This window comes from Cynoglossus semilaevis, chromosome 20 (genome assembly GCF_000523025.1).
Source record: "Cynoglossus semilaevis isolate Cse_v1.0 chromosome 20, Cse_v1.0, whole genome shotgun sequence".
Lineage (NCBI taxonomy): Eukaryota > Metazoa > Chordata > Actinopteri > Pleuronectiformes > Cynoglossidae > Cynoglossus > Cynoglossus semilaevis.
In genome coordinates this window covers 8,188,541-8,205,518 of record NC_024326.1, presented here as the reverse complement: position 1 = coordinate 8,205,518, position 16,978 = coordinate 8,188,541, and the positions used below count along the sequence as shown (strand labels likewise).

The 16,978-nt window shown below is 40.1% G+C and overlaps 2 protein-coding genes and 1 long non-coding RNA gene across 3 annotated transcripts in view; 2 read left to right on the top strand and 1 right to left on the bottom strand.

Annotated features, from left to right (window-relative positions):
• The window catches only part of LOC112488732 (uncharacterized), a 14,427-nt gene extending 10,209 nt beyond the window's left edge, over positions 1 to 4,218 (top strand). Inside the window, exons 9-10 of the mRNA XM_025066353.1 lie at positions 3,907 to 3,975; positions 4,123 to 4,218. The gene's annotated coding sequence lies outside the window, so the exon portion shown is untranslated. The remainder of the gene's footprint in view (positions 1 to 3,906; positions 3,976 to 4,122) is intronic.
• Positions 1,974 to 16,978, bottom strand: part of mmp16b (matrix metallopeptidase 16b (membrane-inserted)) — a 15,764-nt gene continuing 759 nt past the window's right edge. Inside the window, 10 exon segments of the mRNA XM_008334404.2 lie at positions 1,974 to 5,112; positions 5,639 to 5,679; positions 5,681 to 5,746; positions 7,139 to 7,289; positions 8,093 to 8,231; positions 8,319 to 8,536; positions 9,132 to 9,293; positions 12,613 to 12,917; positions 13,872 to 13,988; positions 14,984 to 15,132. Of these exon segments, the coding sequence (XP_008332626.1) occupies positions 4,751 to 5,112; positions 5,639 to 5,679; positions 5,681 to 5,746; positions 7,139 to 7,289; positions 8,093 to 8,231; positions 8,319 to 8,536; positions 9,132 to 9,293; positions 12,613 to 12,917; positions 13,872 to 13,988; positions 14,984 to 15,132 (1,710 nt within the window). The 3' untranslated portion in view covers positions 1,974 to 4,750.
• Positions 4,964 to 7,895, top strand: LOC112488733 (uncharacterized). The gene is made up of 2 exons (XR_003053112.1): positions 4,964 to 5,101; positions 7,547 to 7,895. It is a non-coding gene; the product is annotated as an uncharacterized LOC112488733 (long non-coding RNA).

Genomic DNA, 16,978 nt, shown 5'->3' with positions numbered 1-16,978 from the left:
TGTCAACAGAAGTGTGGTTTGCCTTGATGGATCGAGGGGTGACTGACACCAGCTAGAAAAAAGAGGCAGTAATGGCAAAGAACATTATGGTTTTTGTTCTTAATGACTTTAATATGGCTTTGTATGAACTGCCTACAGTTGAGCTGTTCTTACCCTGTACTGACACTGGTCACAGCCATTCATGGGGTTGAAAGCTTGAATCTGCTTCACAATGGTGGTGCTGATCTCAACGCAAGTTGATGGAAAGAGCCTGTGACAAAAGAGAAAAAAAAGGAAATTGGAATTAAAGTTTTCAAAACTGAGACACAGACAGACAGACAGACTCAGTTACCAAACTCACCACATTGTTCTGCAGAAAGGATGGTAAACAGGAGGAACAGGTCCAGGACCGGGGGGGACAGGGACTGCAGAGTAGGATCCGAAGAGTCCTGTGAGGAGAACAGAGGCCAACAGCAGAGAGTTCATGGTTGACAGTGATGCAGGTCTTAGAGCCAAAGATCTGTACTGAGGCTGAGGTGGAGCTCCTTTTTATACACAACCACAGACTGGACCTGTGGCTGTGGAGACGTAGCTTGAAATTGATTTGATTTGGATTCAGAGCATGACTCTGTGGTCTTGTGGTGTTGGAGTGATGGTGTTTCCCTGATTTGACACGCTTCATTAAGTAAATTCAAAACCAAGCAGGAAAAAATCACAATGGTTTTGCTGTGGCACTAATTCAGATTTTCACAGAGGATGTAACAGTTAAGGGATTATCTGATCTTTTTCTTTTTCTTCATCGTTTTGCTTAACATCAAATAGCTCAGGTCATGAATGTTAAATATATATTTATAAATGCAGCTTTAATTTTAAATTGAAAAGCGCTACTTAAAAAATGTATCGAGTTTACAAGAGTATCTTTCATATTCACGTGATGATATCAGTTTGTCTCATGCACAGGATAAACACAAGATAATCAGACATCATTCATGAAAGATCATTTCATCTATATCGATTTTCCATCATGTGTTCACTGTAACCAATAAACAGCTGACCTAAATCAAAACACTTAGACAATGCATTTAAAACAACAAAAAAATACACAATTATACAAAAAACTAAAAGATATGAATGAAACTAAAATAAGGGCAAATGCAGAATTTTAGAGATTACGCTGATGTTCTTTATCTCTCTGATCCAGCAGCTGTACACTACACAGAATTTCTTTTTGTCTTGGTCATGTTTTGGAATTTTAATTAATAGGAATTTAAATTTAATCTATCAACTAACATGTTAAATTACAATCATTTTTTTAACTGGCAAACCAAAGTTAATAATTGTAATTTCTCTACCTCTACCTTGTGATTGCCAGTCCTAATAAATATATTTTATTAATGGTTAGGTTCATTGCTCTCCCACTGTGGAGAATCACATCCGGCTCATCCCTTTATCACCGGTTATTAAAATGGGCACGGGGATGTGCGTGATCTTGTGTTTACATGTGCGTGGTCTGACCTCCAGTGATATTCAAAGAGAAACTGAATCATTCTCTGAAACACACACATGTTGGAACATAGAACAGGACACTGTCGTTATGCACTTGTTTTATTTACAATACACAGTACTTTCTTTTTCCATGAGACGGCTGAAATAAAAACACATTTCTCCCAAGCAAACAGTATACACTCTGTTATGTACAGTACATATCGTTTGTTGTTTAATTCTCCTCCACCTTCGAGTGTGCGTTGCGTCAGCGCGTGATCCAACCAAATCTTTTTTTCCTGCATCATTTTCTCGACCGGTCTCTGATCAGCCCCATTGACATAACCTCTGTTAAAGATGTCAAACGTTAGCCCTAATTCTTCTTAGCCTGTACCAAGGTCCAATTTAGAAAACTCTACAGATCTGTAGAGAAACAGAAATCGGTCGAATTATTAAGACTCCCCACCTACTGCACCGAGTCCAAATCTGAATTGTTTGATATTTGATGATTGAAGTATAAAGGCGAGACTCCCATACATCTGATGGTTCAGTTGTAGTCAAGGCCAGAACAGAAAGAGGAGGAAAAACCTGGTAGCAGTACAAAAAAAGCACCACAGTTTAAACCAACTATATATTTCCAGTTCCTTTATGGGCAAAAACACAGCAATAAATACAGTCAGACTCGTCGCTCCTCATTATCTAAACATCTCAGGAGCCATGAGACGCTCACTACAAACCTTCATCACTGACCCAGATGTCTTTTCGATATCACAGGGACCTTGGATTATTCTTAGCCAAGTGATGTGCACCGGTTTCTATCTCTTCCCTTTTACCTCCTGTGTGGACACATTCTTACTTCTTAAGAAACAAAACGATCAGAACACACTGGAAGCTAGTGATTTCCCACAGTTCATATGAGGTGAATCCAGTTTTCGGTACAATATTCCCAAAATGAGCCATGGTCCTCGGTTTTTGTTTTGTTTTTTTAAAGAAAGACTGTTAAATAATGACATGCATCGCCCTTGATAACTTTAAACATTTCTACAAATAATGTACAAAATAATCATACAACGGGGGAAAATGTATATTTAAAAAACCCAAAAGGCTTCTCTGCTATGGTACAAGATAGCATCGAGTCAGAGTTGATGGAAGATTTAAAGGACATGTCCAGACTGACGGCTCATCCTATTGGCCAGTTCATTCAAAAGAGAAACGCAAACGTAGAGCACAAATATTAAACAAGTTCTAAAAGCTGAACGACTGATCACCTGAAAAACTCCCATCTGCGACAGGCGATCAAAAGCATCAGCATCATGATGATGCAGTCTATTTGATCCAGATCTAGACTGCGTTGTGCATTCATAAAACATGACAAGGAAGAAAGAAAAAGCTTCTGTTCAGTTTTTTTTTCTCTATTTCACATCAGATATCGTTCACAACTACTACCTGATATTTTTGTCCAGTGAAAACATACGCTGTCATATATGTAATATGTTTGATATGATATAAATGCAGAACTAAAACACGTCTCGCTATTTCTGATTTCTGATACGCTTCTAAATACTGGTAATGTTAGAGTAACTCTAATAACTCTTATTAGTACATTATTTATGTAACATAATGGAGTTTTTAGTGTGTTAGTTCAGTAACAGGGCTTAAGTCAGTCCTGTCCAAAATTCACACAGCTTTTTTTAGTTTTTTTAACTCATTATGATTCTTTTTTTTATCAACACCTACTGTATCTGCAACATTACAGTTCAAAAATAAAAATGGAAAAACTAAACAAAACAATCTGTCCAAAACCATTGTGTAAAAATGTAAAAATATGAAAGTATAAATGCACACGTTGATCCATTTTAAAATAACGGAAATAAAATGTAACATTTTTTTCAAAAGTTCAAATTGGACAGTAAAAACCCAAAAGTAGGATCTTAGTGGTTTAGTCATGACTGTTTCACACACACACACACACACACACACATCGAGACACTATATTTTTTTGTGATACTTTTGTCATACTGCGGACATAAAGCAGTCCCTCTGTCCCCTCATACCTTGGACCAAACCAAATAAATATCTGAGACTAACTATAAATCTGACCTCAGCCGTGACCTTAGGCCAGATTTGACCGACCATTAAAGCTAGGTGTCTCAAAATGTCCTCAAATTATATTAGCCAGAGCCGGTCCTCACATCCTAATATCAGCAGGCACACACACACACGCACACACACACAAACTCACCTTTGCCCTCTGTCTCATCTTGACCTCTGTAAGGCAGTTAATAATTCTGATGACCACACCTTACTCTGCACACGTCAGCACATTGTCAAAAGCCATGTTTCCATAGTGCATTGAAAAGTCCCTACAGCCTGACATTGCAATATGGCAACAAATCAATGCCTTTCTTCAAACACTTGACATTTTCCGATCTTTTTCTCCATCAGTTCTCAATAACCAGAGCAACAAAGAGAGAAGAAGTGAGAAAAAAACAAACAACAACAACAACAAAAAACGTAAGCAATCTGTGATTAAGGCCGTCTCCTTGATATTGCAGAGAGGATTTTGGCCTCCGTTTGGAGACAGACTGCCACAACAGTCTTGAGTAGTGAGCTCTTACTCACTCACTAACTGATTTTTCTTTTTTTCTTTTATTCCCACAGATTACAGAGCAGATGGGACGAACACGAACGGAAAAATGCCAGTACGATGCCACAAGATTTGTCCCACCGAGAAAGAAAAAAAAAAAAAAAAAGAAACGATCCCCACTGAGCAGTTATCCTCTTTGGAAGAAAAGGTCGTATTTGGTTTGTGTATTAGTCCTCCACACAATGAATAATCTCTTACAGGGAACATTTAGAGTCTGAAAATAAAAAGCACAGCTCGGGATGATTGAGTTAAGAAACATTAAAGTTAGAAGCTTTTATCTAAATTGTCCACTGAAGTGAATGCAAGGGGCTTTTTTTAAGAGACGTGCAGAGACAGGGAAAGACAAAGGTCCCTCGTACAGGAGCTTAGCTCTGTCTCATTTAATTGAGTTCATTCCCAGATACAGAGAAAAGCAGATACATACATATTGGCTGCACATAAGAGATGTGGCTCCCTCAGTGTCTTCACTCGACTCCTGCTGACCATTTTGCTTCCTCGCAGCTTGCACATTATTAGGACGAGCAATTTTAAAATCTGCCAACATGGCAATCCACATGGACTGTAGCCTTTACAGTGCTTAGGGCTTCAAGCAATAACCAGAACTTGATGAGAGCTTCACATCTCTGTCTGTACAACGATCGCTTAGACCCACTCCTGCATGGAGCGCTTGCAGTACAGTATGTGGCGCTTTGTGCTCTTCCTCCTGAACTGGAAAACAGTGTAGAGGAGGACCATCATGCACAGCGCCAGAACACACGGAATGGCTATGGCCACTGCTTTCTCTGTGCCCCCAGCGCTGTCCAGTTTGATGACAACATCCGCATCGCCATTGTCATAGTGGCGCTCTTCTGCCACTGGAGGGCTCCAGTCCCAGTCTGGGTCTGCGGGCAGGCCATCACAACCCATGAAGTCCCTCAGGATGGATCTGGGGTAACCCGGCTCCACACGGAGCAGCTGGTTGTTGAACTTCCAGTACTCCTTCCCCTTATAAAAGTAAGTAAACCCTGTGCAGGAGGATCAGAGCAGAGAACGTTACACATAAACATACATTTACGTGTTGATATTTAACGTGACGTGTGATATTTTCAAAGGTTTTCTGTGTTGCACACAACATTTGCATGGATTTTTTTTGGGGGGTTGAACATATTATATTGATATTTTATTTCTGCATTAATGCATTCATTTAAAGGTAGTACTCACTGCCGAAGCCATCAGCCGTAAATGCACCTTAATTTTATTTTTATATCTGAAGAATATATGTGAATGTACTTTAGGGACTATTTTTTCAAATTTGTGTTGTTTTTATTTAGAATTGCTTGTGAATCAGCTTTTGTCACAGCCACGTCCTGTCATGCTGTGACAACAGACTGACGTTCAATCTTTATGCCTTAACTTGCTACCTTAACAATGCTGTCATGTGGTTTTCTGCCATTTTCTTTCCTTTGTGAAGTGAGTGGCAGACTGAACATGTGATGATGTTCAGCTCATTATCATCTTTAGTTTCACAAATTAACCATTTAATGAACGTACCGTTAGCCTTGTCCACAAAAGCCCCCTGCGGAGACTCCGGTCCAGATTTTGATGGGTTTGGGGTAACCTGGGTCCATGGCCCTCATGTCCTCATTGTACCTCCAGTATCTACGACAGAGCAGGGAGAAACACAGGTTTACATTAGTGATGCACTGCTAGACGCTAAGCTTTAGCCGCAGCAAGACTTATTCTATTATATTGCAATAACACTACCCTCTACTGACCTGATGAATGAACTTACTAACCTCATTTTTTAAGTTGTCTTTAAGATATTTATTTTTCATACAGTACTCTTAACAAGTCATCTGGACATGTGTTGAAAATGATAAGAACCTCAAGTCCGGGGAAAATTGTCATTCATGCACGCTGTGTCACACAGAATTATCTTTATTTTTTTAATGACACACATGAGCATGCTTCTTTCCGCCCTCATTTAAGATTTTAATGTTGGAAAATTAAGCCTGGAAACCAAATTAGTCAACGTTCAAATGTCAGGTTTGTCATAATAGCCAGCAGGTTACTGGGTTGCTGCATGACCAGCAGGCAGTTAGTGGGGCTTTAGTACTGAGAGCTGTGTGACCTCTCAGGATGTGATTAATCCTGACAGCTGAACAAACATGTGAGTCACACTGATGCGCTGTCAAACCTGTAACTTTTTCGCTGCACAGATAAACAACAGATTGGCTTATTTGGCTGTTTTTTGTTTTTTTTGTTTTTTTTTGGAATGACTCCACTTTCAACTGCAGGTAAAAAAAACACCCCACATACACCAAGCTATGAATAATTCATTATGAACATATGACAGAAAATGACTTTGAGTCTTACATCACATGATCTCCATAACAAATGGTGCTGGAACACTGGGTCACAATGAGCTGCATGTCAACAAGCAGCACTCGTCAGCTGTTTGAGAAGTTAGTGACGCTAATAAAAAAGGATCTTAACGACAGATTGGCAAGGGCGTCTGGCGAAATAAAATATGCGTCGAAAAAAAAACCTCACAGTCACGAATAACTGAATGACTGAGTATGAAGTGATCACGACTTTATTTTGCATTGGCAATAACCATGGGATATGAGTCTGGTTTAATAGAATATGATGCAATTTGAGTAAAATCCCTAAAAATGAAGATTAGTCAGACTAGAAATGCTTGGATCATGACCTGACTCTAGACCTCACCTTTCAGGGTTTTTAAATCTGGTCTTCGCTCTGTAACATTTATTGTTTATACCTTTTTTTACTCTGGTCAGTAAATCAGGTTAAATGCATTGAAGCAGCAGACTAAAACCATCCATCTGAGCCAATACTTTCAATGCTACAGCCCCACACTGTGGCGAAAGTAAATGCTACTGCATGTTTGTCAGCATCAAGTCGAGACTTTTGCTCATACTCAGTCAGTACTGCAGTATCTGCAGTGGCACATTTTTATTTACTCTGTGTGATTACTCTCCTTCATCGTCAGTCTTTCTCACAGTGGTAATAATATTTTTTTTTACAGACCTGTCTCCTTTAAAGAAATAGGTTTTGGCCACATCCTCCCACCAGAGAGCAGTCTCGATGCTCTGAGTGGGCATTCCACTCCCAAACAGTGAGATATCCTGAGGGTAGGAAGGCTGAAGAGTTGTGTCCTTGAAGACCCAGAAACGGTTTCCTTAAATATACACACAACGACATTAGGGACAGAGAGATTAGCATAAAAATGACCTCAATATAAAAAAGAAAATCTCGAGTAAGCATGGCTGGCTCTCAGCTTATTCAAACCTCCTATATTTTATTATTTCACCTGGAGGGTTATTTTTATTCATGTGATCACAGAGGTCAGGTGTGTTGACTGTGTTACAGTAAGATGACGCTCAGAGGTAAAAACACCAGTGAGTTTTTTCATTAATTGTTGTCTTTTTATTTCAGATTGATCACAAGTGCCTGAAGCAGTGGGGAGAGTGGCTGTAGTGCAGCTGAGAAGTAAACAGAAAGACACACACACACACACACAAGTCCTTGTGAGTGAGTGAATAAATGAAGCACGAGGCTCTGATTCCTCCAAGTGACAGATGTCATGTTAATATGCCTGATGGACGGATGTTTGTACCAGACGAGAACCCGTTCTGTTACCGTACTGAAAATAGCCTGAATGTCGCCCACTATAATGTAATAAAAAATGGTTAAGAAATATATCACCTCATCTCAGAAGACTTCACACCTACTTTATTTCTGATGTGTGTTTTCCAAGAAAAATATACAATGCTGTACTGTGTGATTTCTGTGATTTTTTTTTCTTCTTCTTCTGCAAAATGCCTCATGTGTCAGGAAAAATAATACTGCAAAATGTATATAGGTTGTATTACAGATTATATCGTCTCTGTGCTCCAGAGTTTTCCATCAAAGGAAACCTCTGAATAAAACAATGCTGCAGGGACATAGTACAACAGTGACATAAATGAAATGAAATATTACCTTTAAAAAAGACAAATTTTCCTTCGCTGTTTTCATAAACGGCATCGATTTTTGGAGGTAACCCTTTCCAGAAGTAATTGATCTGCATGGGGTAGCCGGGGACTACTGAGTTATCACGCACCCTCCAGAACCATTGGTCCTGTTGGAGAAAGCATCATCATTGTCATCGTCGTCATCATCATCATCGTCATCATCATCATCATCATCACCTCATTATCTATTGTACCTTGAAGACGAAGAGCTCCTGTCGGAGGATGGCCAAGGTGTTGAAGCCTCCGTCACAGATGCTGGGTTTGGAGTTGGGGTTGGAGGGTTTGGACCCCTGCGGCGGGCGATGTGGTCTGGCGTGACGGTCATGTTTCCTGGGGTCTGATGGAGGGGGAAAACGAGGTGGTGGGACGGTGGGTGGAGGCCTGGTGGGCTGCGGGGCTCTGTCTGGTGGACCTAAGACAATGGTTACATTGGTGTGAAAAGAGGATAAAAATGATTGCTTTTACCCAGAACAACTTATTTCTAATCCGTAGCTGAGAAAACACAAATTTATATTTTTAAAAATTGCCAAAGGCATGTGGTGAACTTTTATTTATCTGGTACAAATCCTGCCTGGTTCTGTGTTGCCTTTAGGCAACAATGCCATTTTTGGCCTGTCAATTATCCACAAGCCATCACTTGAAATGCACTAACTAATTCTAAGGCCTTGAATTGTCACATGACTCTCAGGAAGTTACATTGAAACCTTTTTTGTGCAGCTTTTTAAAGGAATTAATTTTGCTATTTTGCTTCACAGCAAAAGGTGTGAAAACATCTTTTTTCCTGCCCCTTCCTGTCAGGATGGAAATCTACACCAACACAAAGGTAAGCCTTCGTTTTTGATTTGTTAGATTGATAAATGAAACATGGAAATATTTTCTTTTCCCCTAACTTTAAAACAAAAAGCTTTAGACAAGGGTGTAAGAATGTGGTCCAACGTGAATTGTTGTGTTTATTTATCAGCCCCGCTCTTCTGTTCTTATATAAAATAGGACCAAATCAAAATTACCATAGATTTTCTGGATGCCCTGCAGATCGTCGTGAGGTAGTTTGAAGTTCTCTGTGTCCATGTACTGGTAGAATGGAGCCATGATGGCAGTGGGGTCGTTAGAGTGCTCCAAACCGAGGGCATGGCCCAATTCGTGTACCGCAACCAAGAACAGGTCATTACCTGCAAGACAAAGAAAAACAAATAGAGCTGACATGAGACTGAATACATGCTTGTTTGGGCTGTAAAGGTCCATTCTTTATTAAAATGTTGTCCAAATCCATCTTTAAAAAAAGGAGGCATTTATCTACATAGCTCACTAGTTGTTTAACTGATAAAATATGGCTATATAAATATCAAAGTGCTCAACACTTAATTTGATTTTTATAAAAGTGCATTGTTTTTTAGCTGCATCATTTGTCACCATAATGTGCATTTAGTTTGAACATAAATCTGTGAGTCTGACTGGTGAAGATTAGAAGACTTTCTTGGATCTTGTTTAAAACTACAGCCCAAATACCTGCAGTGGGTTACGTTGGTATTTTATCCCCGATACTCAAAATATCTTTTCACCACAACCAGCTGTGGCCCAGCGTTTTACTACAAGAGTCTAGTGGGTCAACAAGAGACAGGACCGAGGCCAGATTTGTTCAGCTAGCATTGTGTGTGTGTTCATTTGTTCATTGAAATAGTGCTACACAGCATCGGTGACAGTGATAGTTCCATTAAAATGTGGTGTTTTGGTGTAACGTTCGCTCTCTGTTCATCTGTCTGTGTTATTTTATCCTTATTTGAATTGATACTTTCTAATGTGACACCAGCGTCAGCGTAAAGACTTTCTGTTTCATACAGAACGATTTGTTTCCGTTTGGCCTGAAATAGCCATCTGTTAATGAGAAGAAAATAAAACTGACTGTAAGCATTTCTCTGCTTGGTGTCCTCGCTGTGGTTTGGGTTCAGCTCATACACGCCGCACCCTATTTCCCACAGCGCTACACCGCCTGGAATATACACTAACACTGCCTTCCAGTACATTATATTTTCATGGAAACCCAGAAGTATCAGTGACGTAGGAGGTATCAGCAAGTACACAAATACATTGTTTTTGTTATATATAAATCAGCTAGTAAAAAATGTTTTAAAATCTTGAATAATCAACGAAAGTATTTAAATATTAAAAAAAAAAATCTAAATCAAATTATTATTGTCATCTATTGTCAAAGGCCAAATATAAGAACTTTTCTGGCCACAAGCAGCCCTCAGACCACGGACTTAGAAACTGCACATACAAATACCATCATCAAACCTTAATGTACATGCACACACAGTATGACACCAGTGACAACGGCCCGTGTCTATATCAGGCTAGGACCTTGTGCCGTTAGCCTGATTCAAAAATAAATGCACCATTTATGAACCGCGTCTGACAGGAGCCGTCCCCCGGAGATTGTTGTCCTTTACAGTATGATAAACACACCTGCCAGCATTGCAGCGACGACGCACCGCTGGCCATCAGTCAGCAGCTAATAGGTTTCACCGTCCCCTCCCTCTTTACCTAACACAACAACCTTTCAGTCCAGTAGAAAGGTCCCATCAGGACTCCCAGGTGACTGGACACAGTTACCATTAGTGCTCATGTCAGAATGATATGTACACTATTACACTGCTGTGAAATTCCATTAATGGCTGCACCAGTCTCTAGACATGTGAACTTAGAAAGTCCCAGCCATGTATGTGGATAACAATTGGCCACAACACTAAAAAAAAAAAAATACACCGGGGAAGTCAAAACAACAGTCCAGGCAGTTTAAGAACATAAAGTGTATAAGGAGGCAGCTAATGGATGGAGAACACACACCATATTCCTACTTTGGGTCAATATTACACAGGATTGTGCAACCAAATAACACATACTGTAGAATAAAAATGTTTCTCCTCAGTTTTTATGTCAGTTATCCTCAGTTATTATTTTTACTGACTATGTCTTCCTGAGGAATCAACAATGTTTAATTTTTTTTTGCAATGACTGCAGCAATTTACTATGATTTTTCAGTCATGCATTGATGTCTGGCACCAAATAACAGAAGGTGACAATCACAATAAGTGAGTAAGCGTTGCTTTTTCCTCAGCTTTTTGATTAAAAAAATAAAAATAAAATAACTAATAGAACAAATGTACCAGTGTCTGGTGTAGGAAGGTGAGTAAAATCAGAGGAAGTGTTTGCAAAGAGCCACTGCCCAAAACAGACAGTATGTACTTTAAAGCTACAGAGTTAATTTTCCATTTTAATTATTGTAGTCTTGTGCTTCAACATTGCAGCTGTTAAAATACCCTCAAAGTGTCATCACTGTTGTGTTCTGAAAACACAGCCTAATATCCAGTCGATGCAGCCACGTATATACTATATATATATATATACATATACTATATATATATATATATACATATATACTGCATACACACAGCACAAAACAATGTAAAATGCTGAACCACCAGAAAATACATCAAGAAGACCAATATATGCAATAAACATATGAATGTATGGTAAGTTTAACATTACATTGCAAAACACAAAGTAACATAATGTTTAATTAATGCATAGCTCCGCACATGAACTGTTACATAAGCAAATCTGGCCTATTTTTAATGACGTTCAGCCAACGGTACGACACATATATAGACACTGTATATCAGGTCTTTTGAAACACAACAATAAGATGCAGCAGAACAGCCATAACCACATGGCAGCACACAAAGATAGCAGGGCCTTTTATTCTGTCATCAGACAAGGCCATTGTGCAGTAAATCAGCATCAGCGTCCTGACAGATGGAGTGATGCATCTATACAGAGCATCAAAAACATCTCCGCTTCTGTTATTGTTGATGTTGTTGAATGAGCATCCCTCCTACGCCGCGCTGAGACACACCAGCTCTGCTGCCCTCCAGCACGGCCATCTGCTTTTCATCGCTGGCTTTACATTCAATCTTATCTTTTCTGACTGGTATTTTGTCAGTTTCTCTTTAAGCTCTCTTCGCTTTTTTTCCCCAGACAATTTACGACCCTGTCAGCATTTGGTCTCGAACACGTTTGCGCTCTTTGTCTTCCCTTGCTCTATTTTCTTTCTACTTGTGTTTCTAACAATGCCCTTCCTTATAGCCTTTCTAGTTCTGCTTTATTAATGGCCAGGTGTGGCACGTTACTGTACTGTATGTATGTGTGATCAACGACTTCTTCATTTACATACGTTTTATGTCTTATAATCACCATGAAAGGAATTGGACAATGTTTTGTTACAAAAATAGAAGTTGCTTTGTCAAAACTCCATTCTATAATGTAGCAGTAGTGAAGCCATTTTGTGGTAAATTTGAATTTTGCAATATATATATATATATATATATATATAAAGAACCCCACACAGGCAGAGGGCAGCATCCCTGCAGACAACATTCTACACCGTGCCATGGAATTTCAAATGATTTACATCTATAATTCTTGTCTTACCGTCATGGTTCGGGTTCCCGAGGGTCCAGGGCTCGTCTGAGTCAAAATGCGTGTCCCCTCCTATGCCGGGACCAGGGAAGTATGCGTGAGCCAGAAAACCTCCCTCCCCGTCAAAGGGCGAGCTGTCGCCATGAAAACCTGAAGCAAAGATTATGGTGATGTCCACATCACGTCTGCCAGTCTCCAGGGCGCTGTACGGCACGGCCTCGAAGCGTAACGGAGTCACACCCTGCCAGACATCAAACGCCCGCCTAATGGCATCATGTGTCTCCCGGGCGCCCACCTTTGGTGTGACATTTTTTATGCTGTGGGAAGGAAAAATCAGATTAACCAAATTAATAGCGTTGTATGGATGGCTGATGCAGCGCTGCTGTATTACAGTGAGCTGGCTGCAAATGGTGCAAAACATTGAAGACCACGAACTTTGTTGTTCCATTAATTTAAAGTGAACATTTTTTACATTCTATAACGAAGGACTTTAAACAAGTTGCACTTGACACAACAATTTCAAGCCCGGCAGCTCTCGCTGAACTTTTTAACACAGAAGTCGTTATCAGTCTCCGGCAGATGGTGGAAAGAAAAATCTTCTCTCTCACTCTTCACTTGTTTTCATGAATAAAGTGCAGTCGGCAGCAGCCGCGGCTCAGCTCTGATTGGCATGCTATTAAAAGAGGTGGCTTCACTATTCAAATTTGAAGAGAGAAGAAAAGGATTGGAATTATTTGACAGCGTTATTGTGTATTATTTCCGTAACCTGTCAATTTGCGGATGTGCCCAAAACATCCTTATCCTTTTTTTTCCAAACCTACATGTAAACAAGTGGAGCTCAATCAGGAATAATAAGATGAGAGTTTGAATATGTCACACTGCAGGCTGAGGATAAAGTAGGAAACAATCTCGGTAAAATGAAGCTGGCATTTTTTAAAATATTTATATGAAAGAATATGGTCTTTAAAACAAATCACTTTTTCAAGGCGCCAACTATTAAAAGACTGGAAACCAAAGACAGTCATAGCTCACACTGATACATTAATGTGTTAATTTATGTGTTTCTGAATGTGTGAATACGACTTTATTTTTGTGCATGTGCCCCCGCATTTGTGACGTAACTGTGCAGTCTCTATGACAACACAGGGCATGGGATCCCAGGTGTTTAAGGAAGGAGGAAGGAAAACAGCCGCACGGAAATTAAAACGTTTTCAGTGACACAACGTTGGGTCGAGCGAAGTCAACGACAGCTGTTTCCACAGTGGTCTCACCTGTAGGTGATGTGATTACGCTGCCACTTCTGTCCTGTCAACGCATATCTACGAGTCCTTGACCTGGAAGAACCTTTAAACTTGTCTGGAACTCCACAGCGAGGCTTCTGCATCCAACTAAAAGGAGGAGAAAAGAGAAGAGAGGAGAGGAGAGGAGAGGAGAGCTTAGAAAAGCTTCAGTTGTTAGTTATTTTTTCATCAGAGTTTAATCAGTAATATTTGTAATAACAAGTAATTAAACTAAAAACATTTTTTTTTCTATCGGCATATTTATTATATAATAACAAGTAATTAAACTAAAAACATATTTTTTTTCTATCGGCATATTTAGATAGATCTTATTGATTTTAATACTGTCATCTTTAAACAAAAAGACGAGCTTATAGTACTTTCACTATGTTTGATGTTTTTCATGCGAACATGTGAATCGTGTTATTTCACATTTATAAGTTGTAATGTCCGAGCCATGTGAAGGAAAACGAACAGTGAGAAAGAACTCTATCGGACAAAAGCACACAATTAATGCAAAGTCACTCTGTGAATAGAGGAAAGGTTAAGTTGACTACACTAAAAAAATCACATCCCACCATGGGGTTTTAAGGAGTGATCAGTATTCACATCACATCTCAGATATTTGATCATCAAAAGGTACGTGTTGTACTAGTACACTCAGCAGTTATCGCTGCCTGGGTGCCATTCATGTTTTTTTTTTTTCTCTTTTTTTTTTCATTCACAACACATCAAAAATACCACAGCACAAAACACTTGACACAAAGGGGAAACATTATTCTCACCTCAGCGTGATATCACTGCACCATCATGCAAAATGAGAAGAAGGAAAAGTGTTAACACCGTCACCCGTGGTTGCTTCATTAAAGGTTTGCATAAAAATGGAAGAGAGTGTGGGAGAAGAACATCTGTGTTTTCTGTTCATCGCCAATACTCTGAAATATTGATGGCCCTTCTCTCTGCATTCTAAATGCAGGAGTGGACCATTTGCATTAATGTAACATCAGCAGCCTGCTGAAGGTGTGTGTGTGTGGTTGTGTGTGTGTGTGGACCTGCAGTTAGTGGTTGACAGGAGCTTGCCTGCGGCACATGTGCATACTCACTCTTTGGTCTGCTCATCCAGCGTCCCTGTGACATTGAGACCATAGACCCGTTGCATGGCAGCGATGGCTGAGTGCATGGTTTGCGCCGAGCGCAGGACAGACATTCCTGGTTGTGTGCGAGGAAGGTAGCCATACTTCTGTAGCCATCCCTGCGAGGGAGAGGGGAGAGGAGGAGGCTAAATGAAGATGTTGTTATTGCTGTTATTAAACATGGACCAGGGTCCCCAACTGTATTGGTCAGAGGGCCAAATATTTTCTGGACAGGCCTTTTGGAGGATTAGTGATGGTTATACGAGTCTTGAGTATTTGTTTTTTCAGTTGCTTTAAAGGTGGTGAATGCACAATATTTGATCCTCACAATTTTGGAATCCAGTCTTGTGCCTGATTGGACGGTTCGGCTGGCTGTACTCAGCCCGCAGACCACTAATTGATACTCGTTAAAAAAAGATTCATACATGAATTGTGGCCATTTAATCTCACCCACATCTAGTAGATTTGACTTGAGTTGGAGAGGTTGTCAAGTACAGACAGAGAAATGCTTTGCTCAAGGGCAAGGTGACAACGATTGCTGTTAAATTACAGCCCCTAACTGCCATTCCTTACTCATCCCTGTGTTCCAGAGCTGAATCCAATTTACCAGTAAAAATGGAGTAAGGGTGACTGGCAGGATTCCAGCTGCAAAGCTTCTTTAACCTCCAGCCCACTGCCAGTTCTGGATTAAGAATCAATACATCCATGCATCAGTCATTTTTTCTACTCTCCGAAGGCTGTGAGGTGACTACAAAGTACATTTTCATTATTCCAAGAACTCTGCTTGTGTTGATAATTTGATTACCAAATATGTCCCCCCCTGCATATATATGTAGATTTTCAAAACTTCGCATCAACCTGTCAGTTATGTATCTAGATTGAATGTACTGCCTGTGTGTTTTTGTGGGGGGTGTGATGTTATTTGTGTCTCGCAGCTGCATATTAATCATAGTACTGTCGTGTACAACTAAATTATAGTTTGCTAGCACAAAAGAACTGCAGAAGAGAGGAGTGGGCTGCATACAGGCTGCACAGCCGTCTCCAAAAAAAAAAAAAACTGATAAGCAACGCTCCAAATGCGGCTCATCTGCCTGTCTCTGTTTTCCTGGACTAAATGTCTTGTTTACTGCCTTCTCCCCTGCGGTTCTATAATCCCAGAGAGGTGCCAAATATATTTCTGTGATTAACATTCTAAAAGTATTATGTGTTTAAAATGCATTCCTTTTACCTCCAGACACGGGAGGAGCAGCGTGACAGTAACAGGAGCCGTAACAAAGACTGGGACCTGGTCGTACTGAGGCAGAAGACCCTAACCACAGCTGTGGTCGAAGTAAGGATTCACATTCCTTCATTCATACCGTCTGACACTTCTTGGTGTTGACAGAGGGAGGGAGGAAGGGGGGGGGGGTGTTTGGAGCATATATTGAAACAAACAACCATACACACTCCCATTCATACCTATGGCCAGTTTACAGACAACAACAAAACTAATATGTAAACTCCATATAGGTCACCACCAGGTTCTGGGGATCAAACCAGTGATTTTTCTTTAGCTGTAAGGCAGGAACACCAACCACTCTGCCCAAATTTGGTCCTAGAAAACACATAGACAAATAGAGTCCAGGGAGAGAATTTTGGTAGAAATAGGTTTTGGTAAAAGCTGTGCAGATGAATGGAAGTCATTACTGCACAACCCTGCATGTGTCTGGTTTTCAGTGTTATTTTTTCCACTGCCCTGGCGGGGAATGAGCCCTGATGCTGGGAGTGATATCAATTTAAAAGGCAGAAAAAGAAAACGCCTAATGAGTCTGTGTTTAGATGCTTAATCCCGTGCACCATCACTGTGACGCTGCCTTCTGACTTCATGCTGGCCTGTCACAAAAACACCGGAGCAGCTTTTTGTGGTAGCACAGAGCCACACAATAGGTTGTGTTTTATTTCTAATGTGTCTCCAGGCTGAATCAG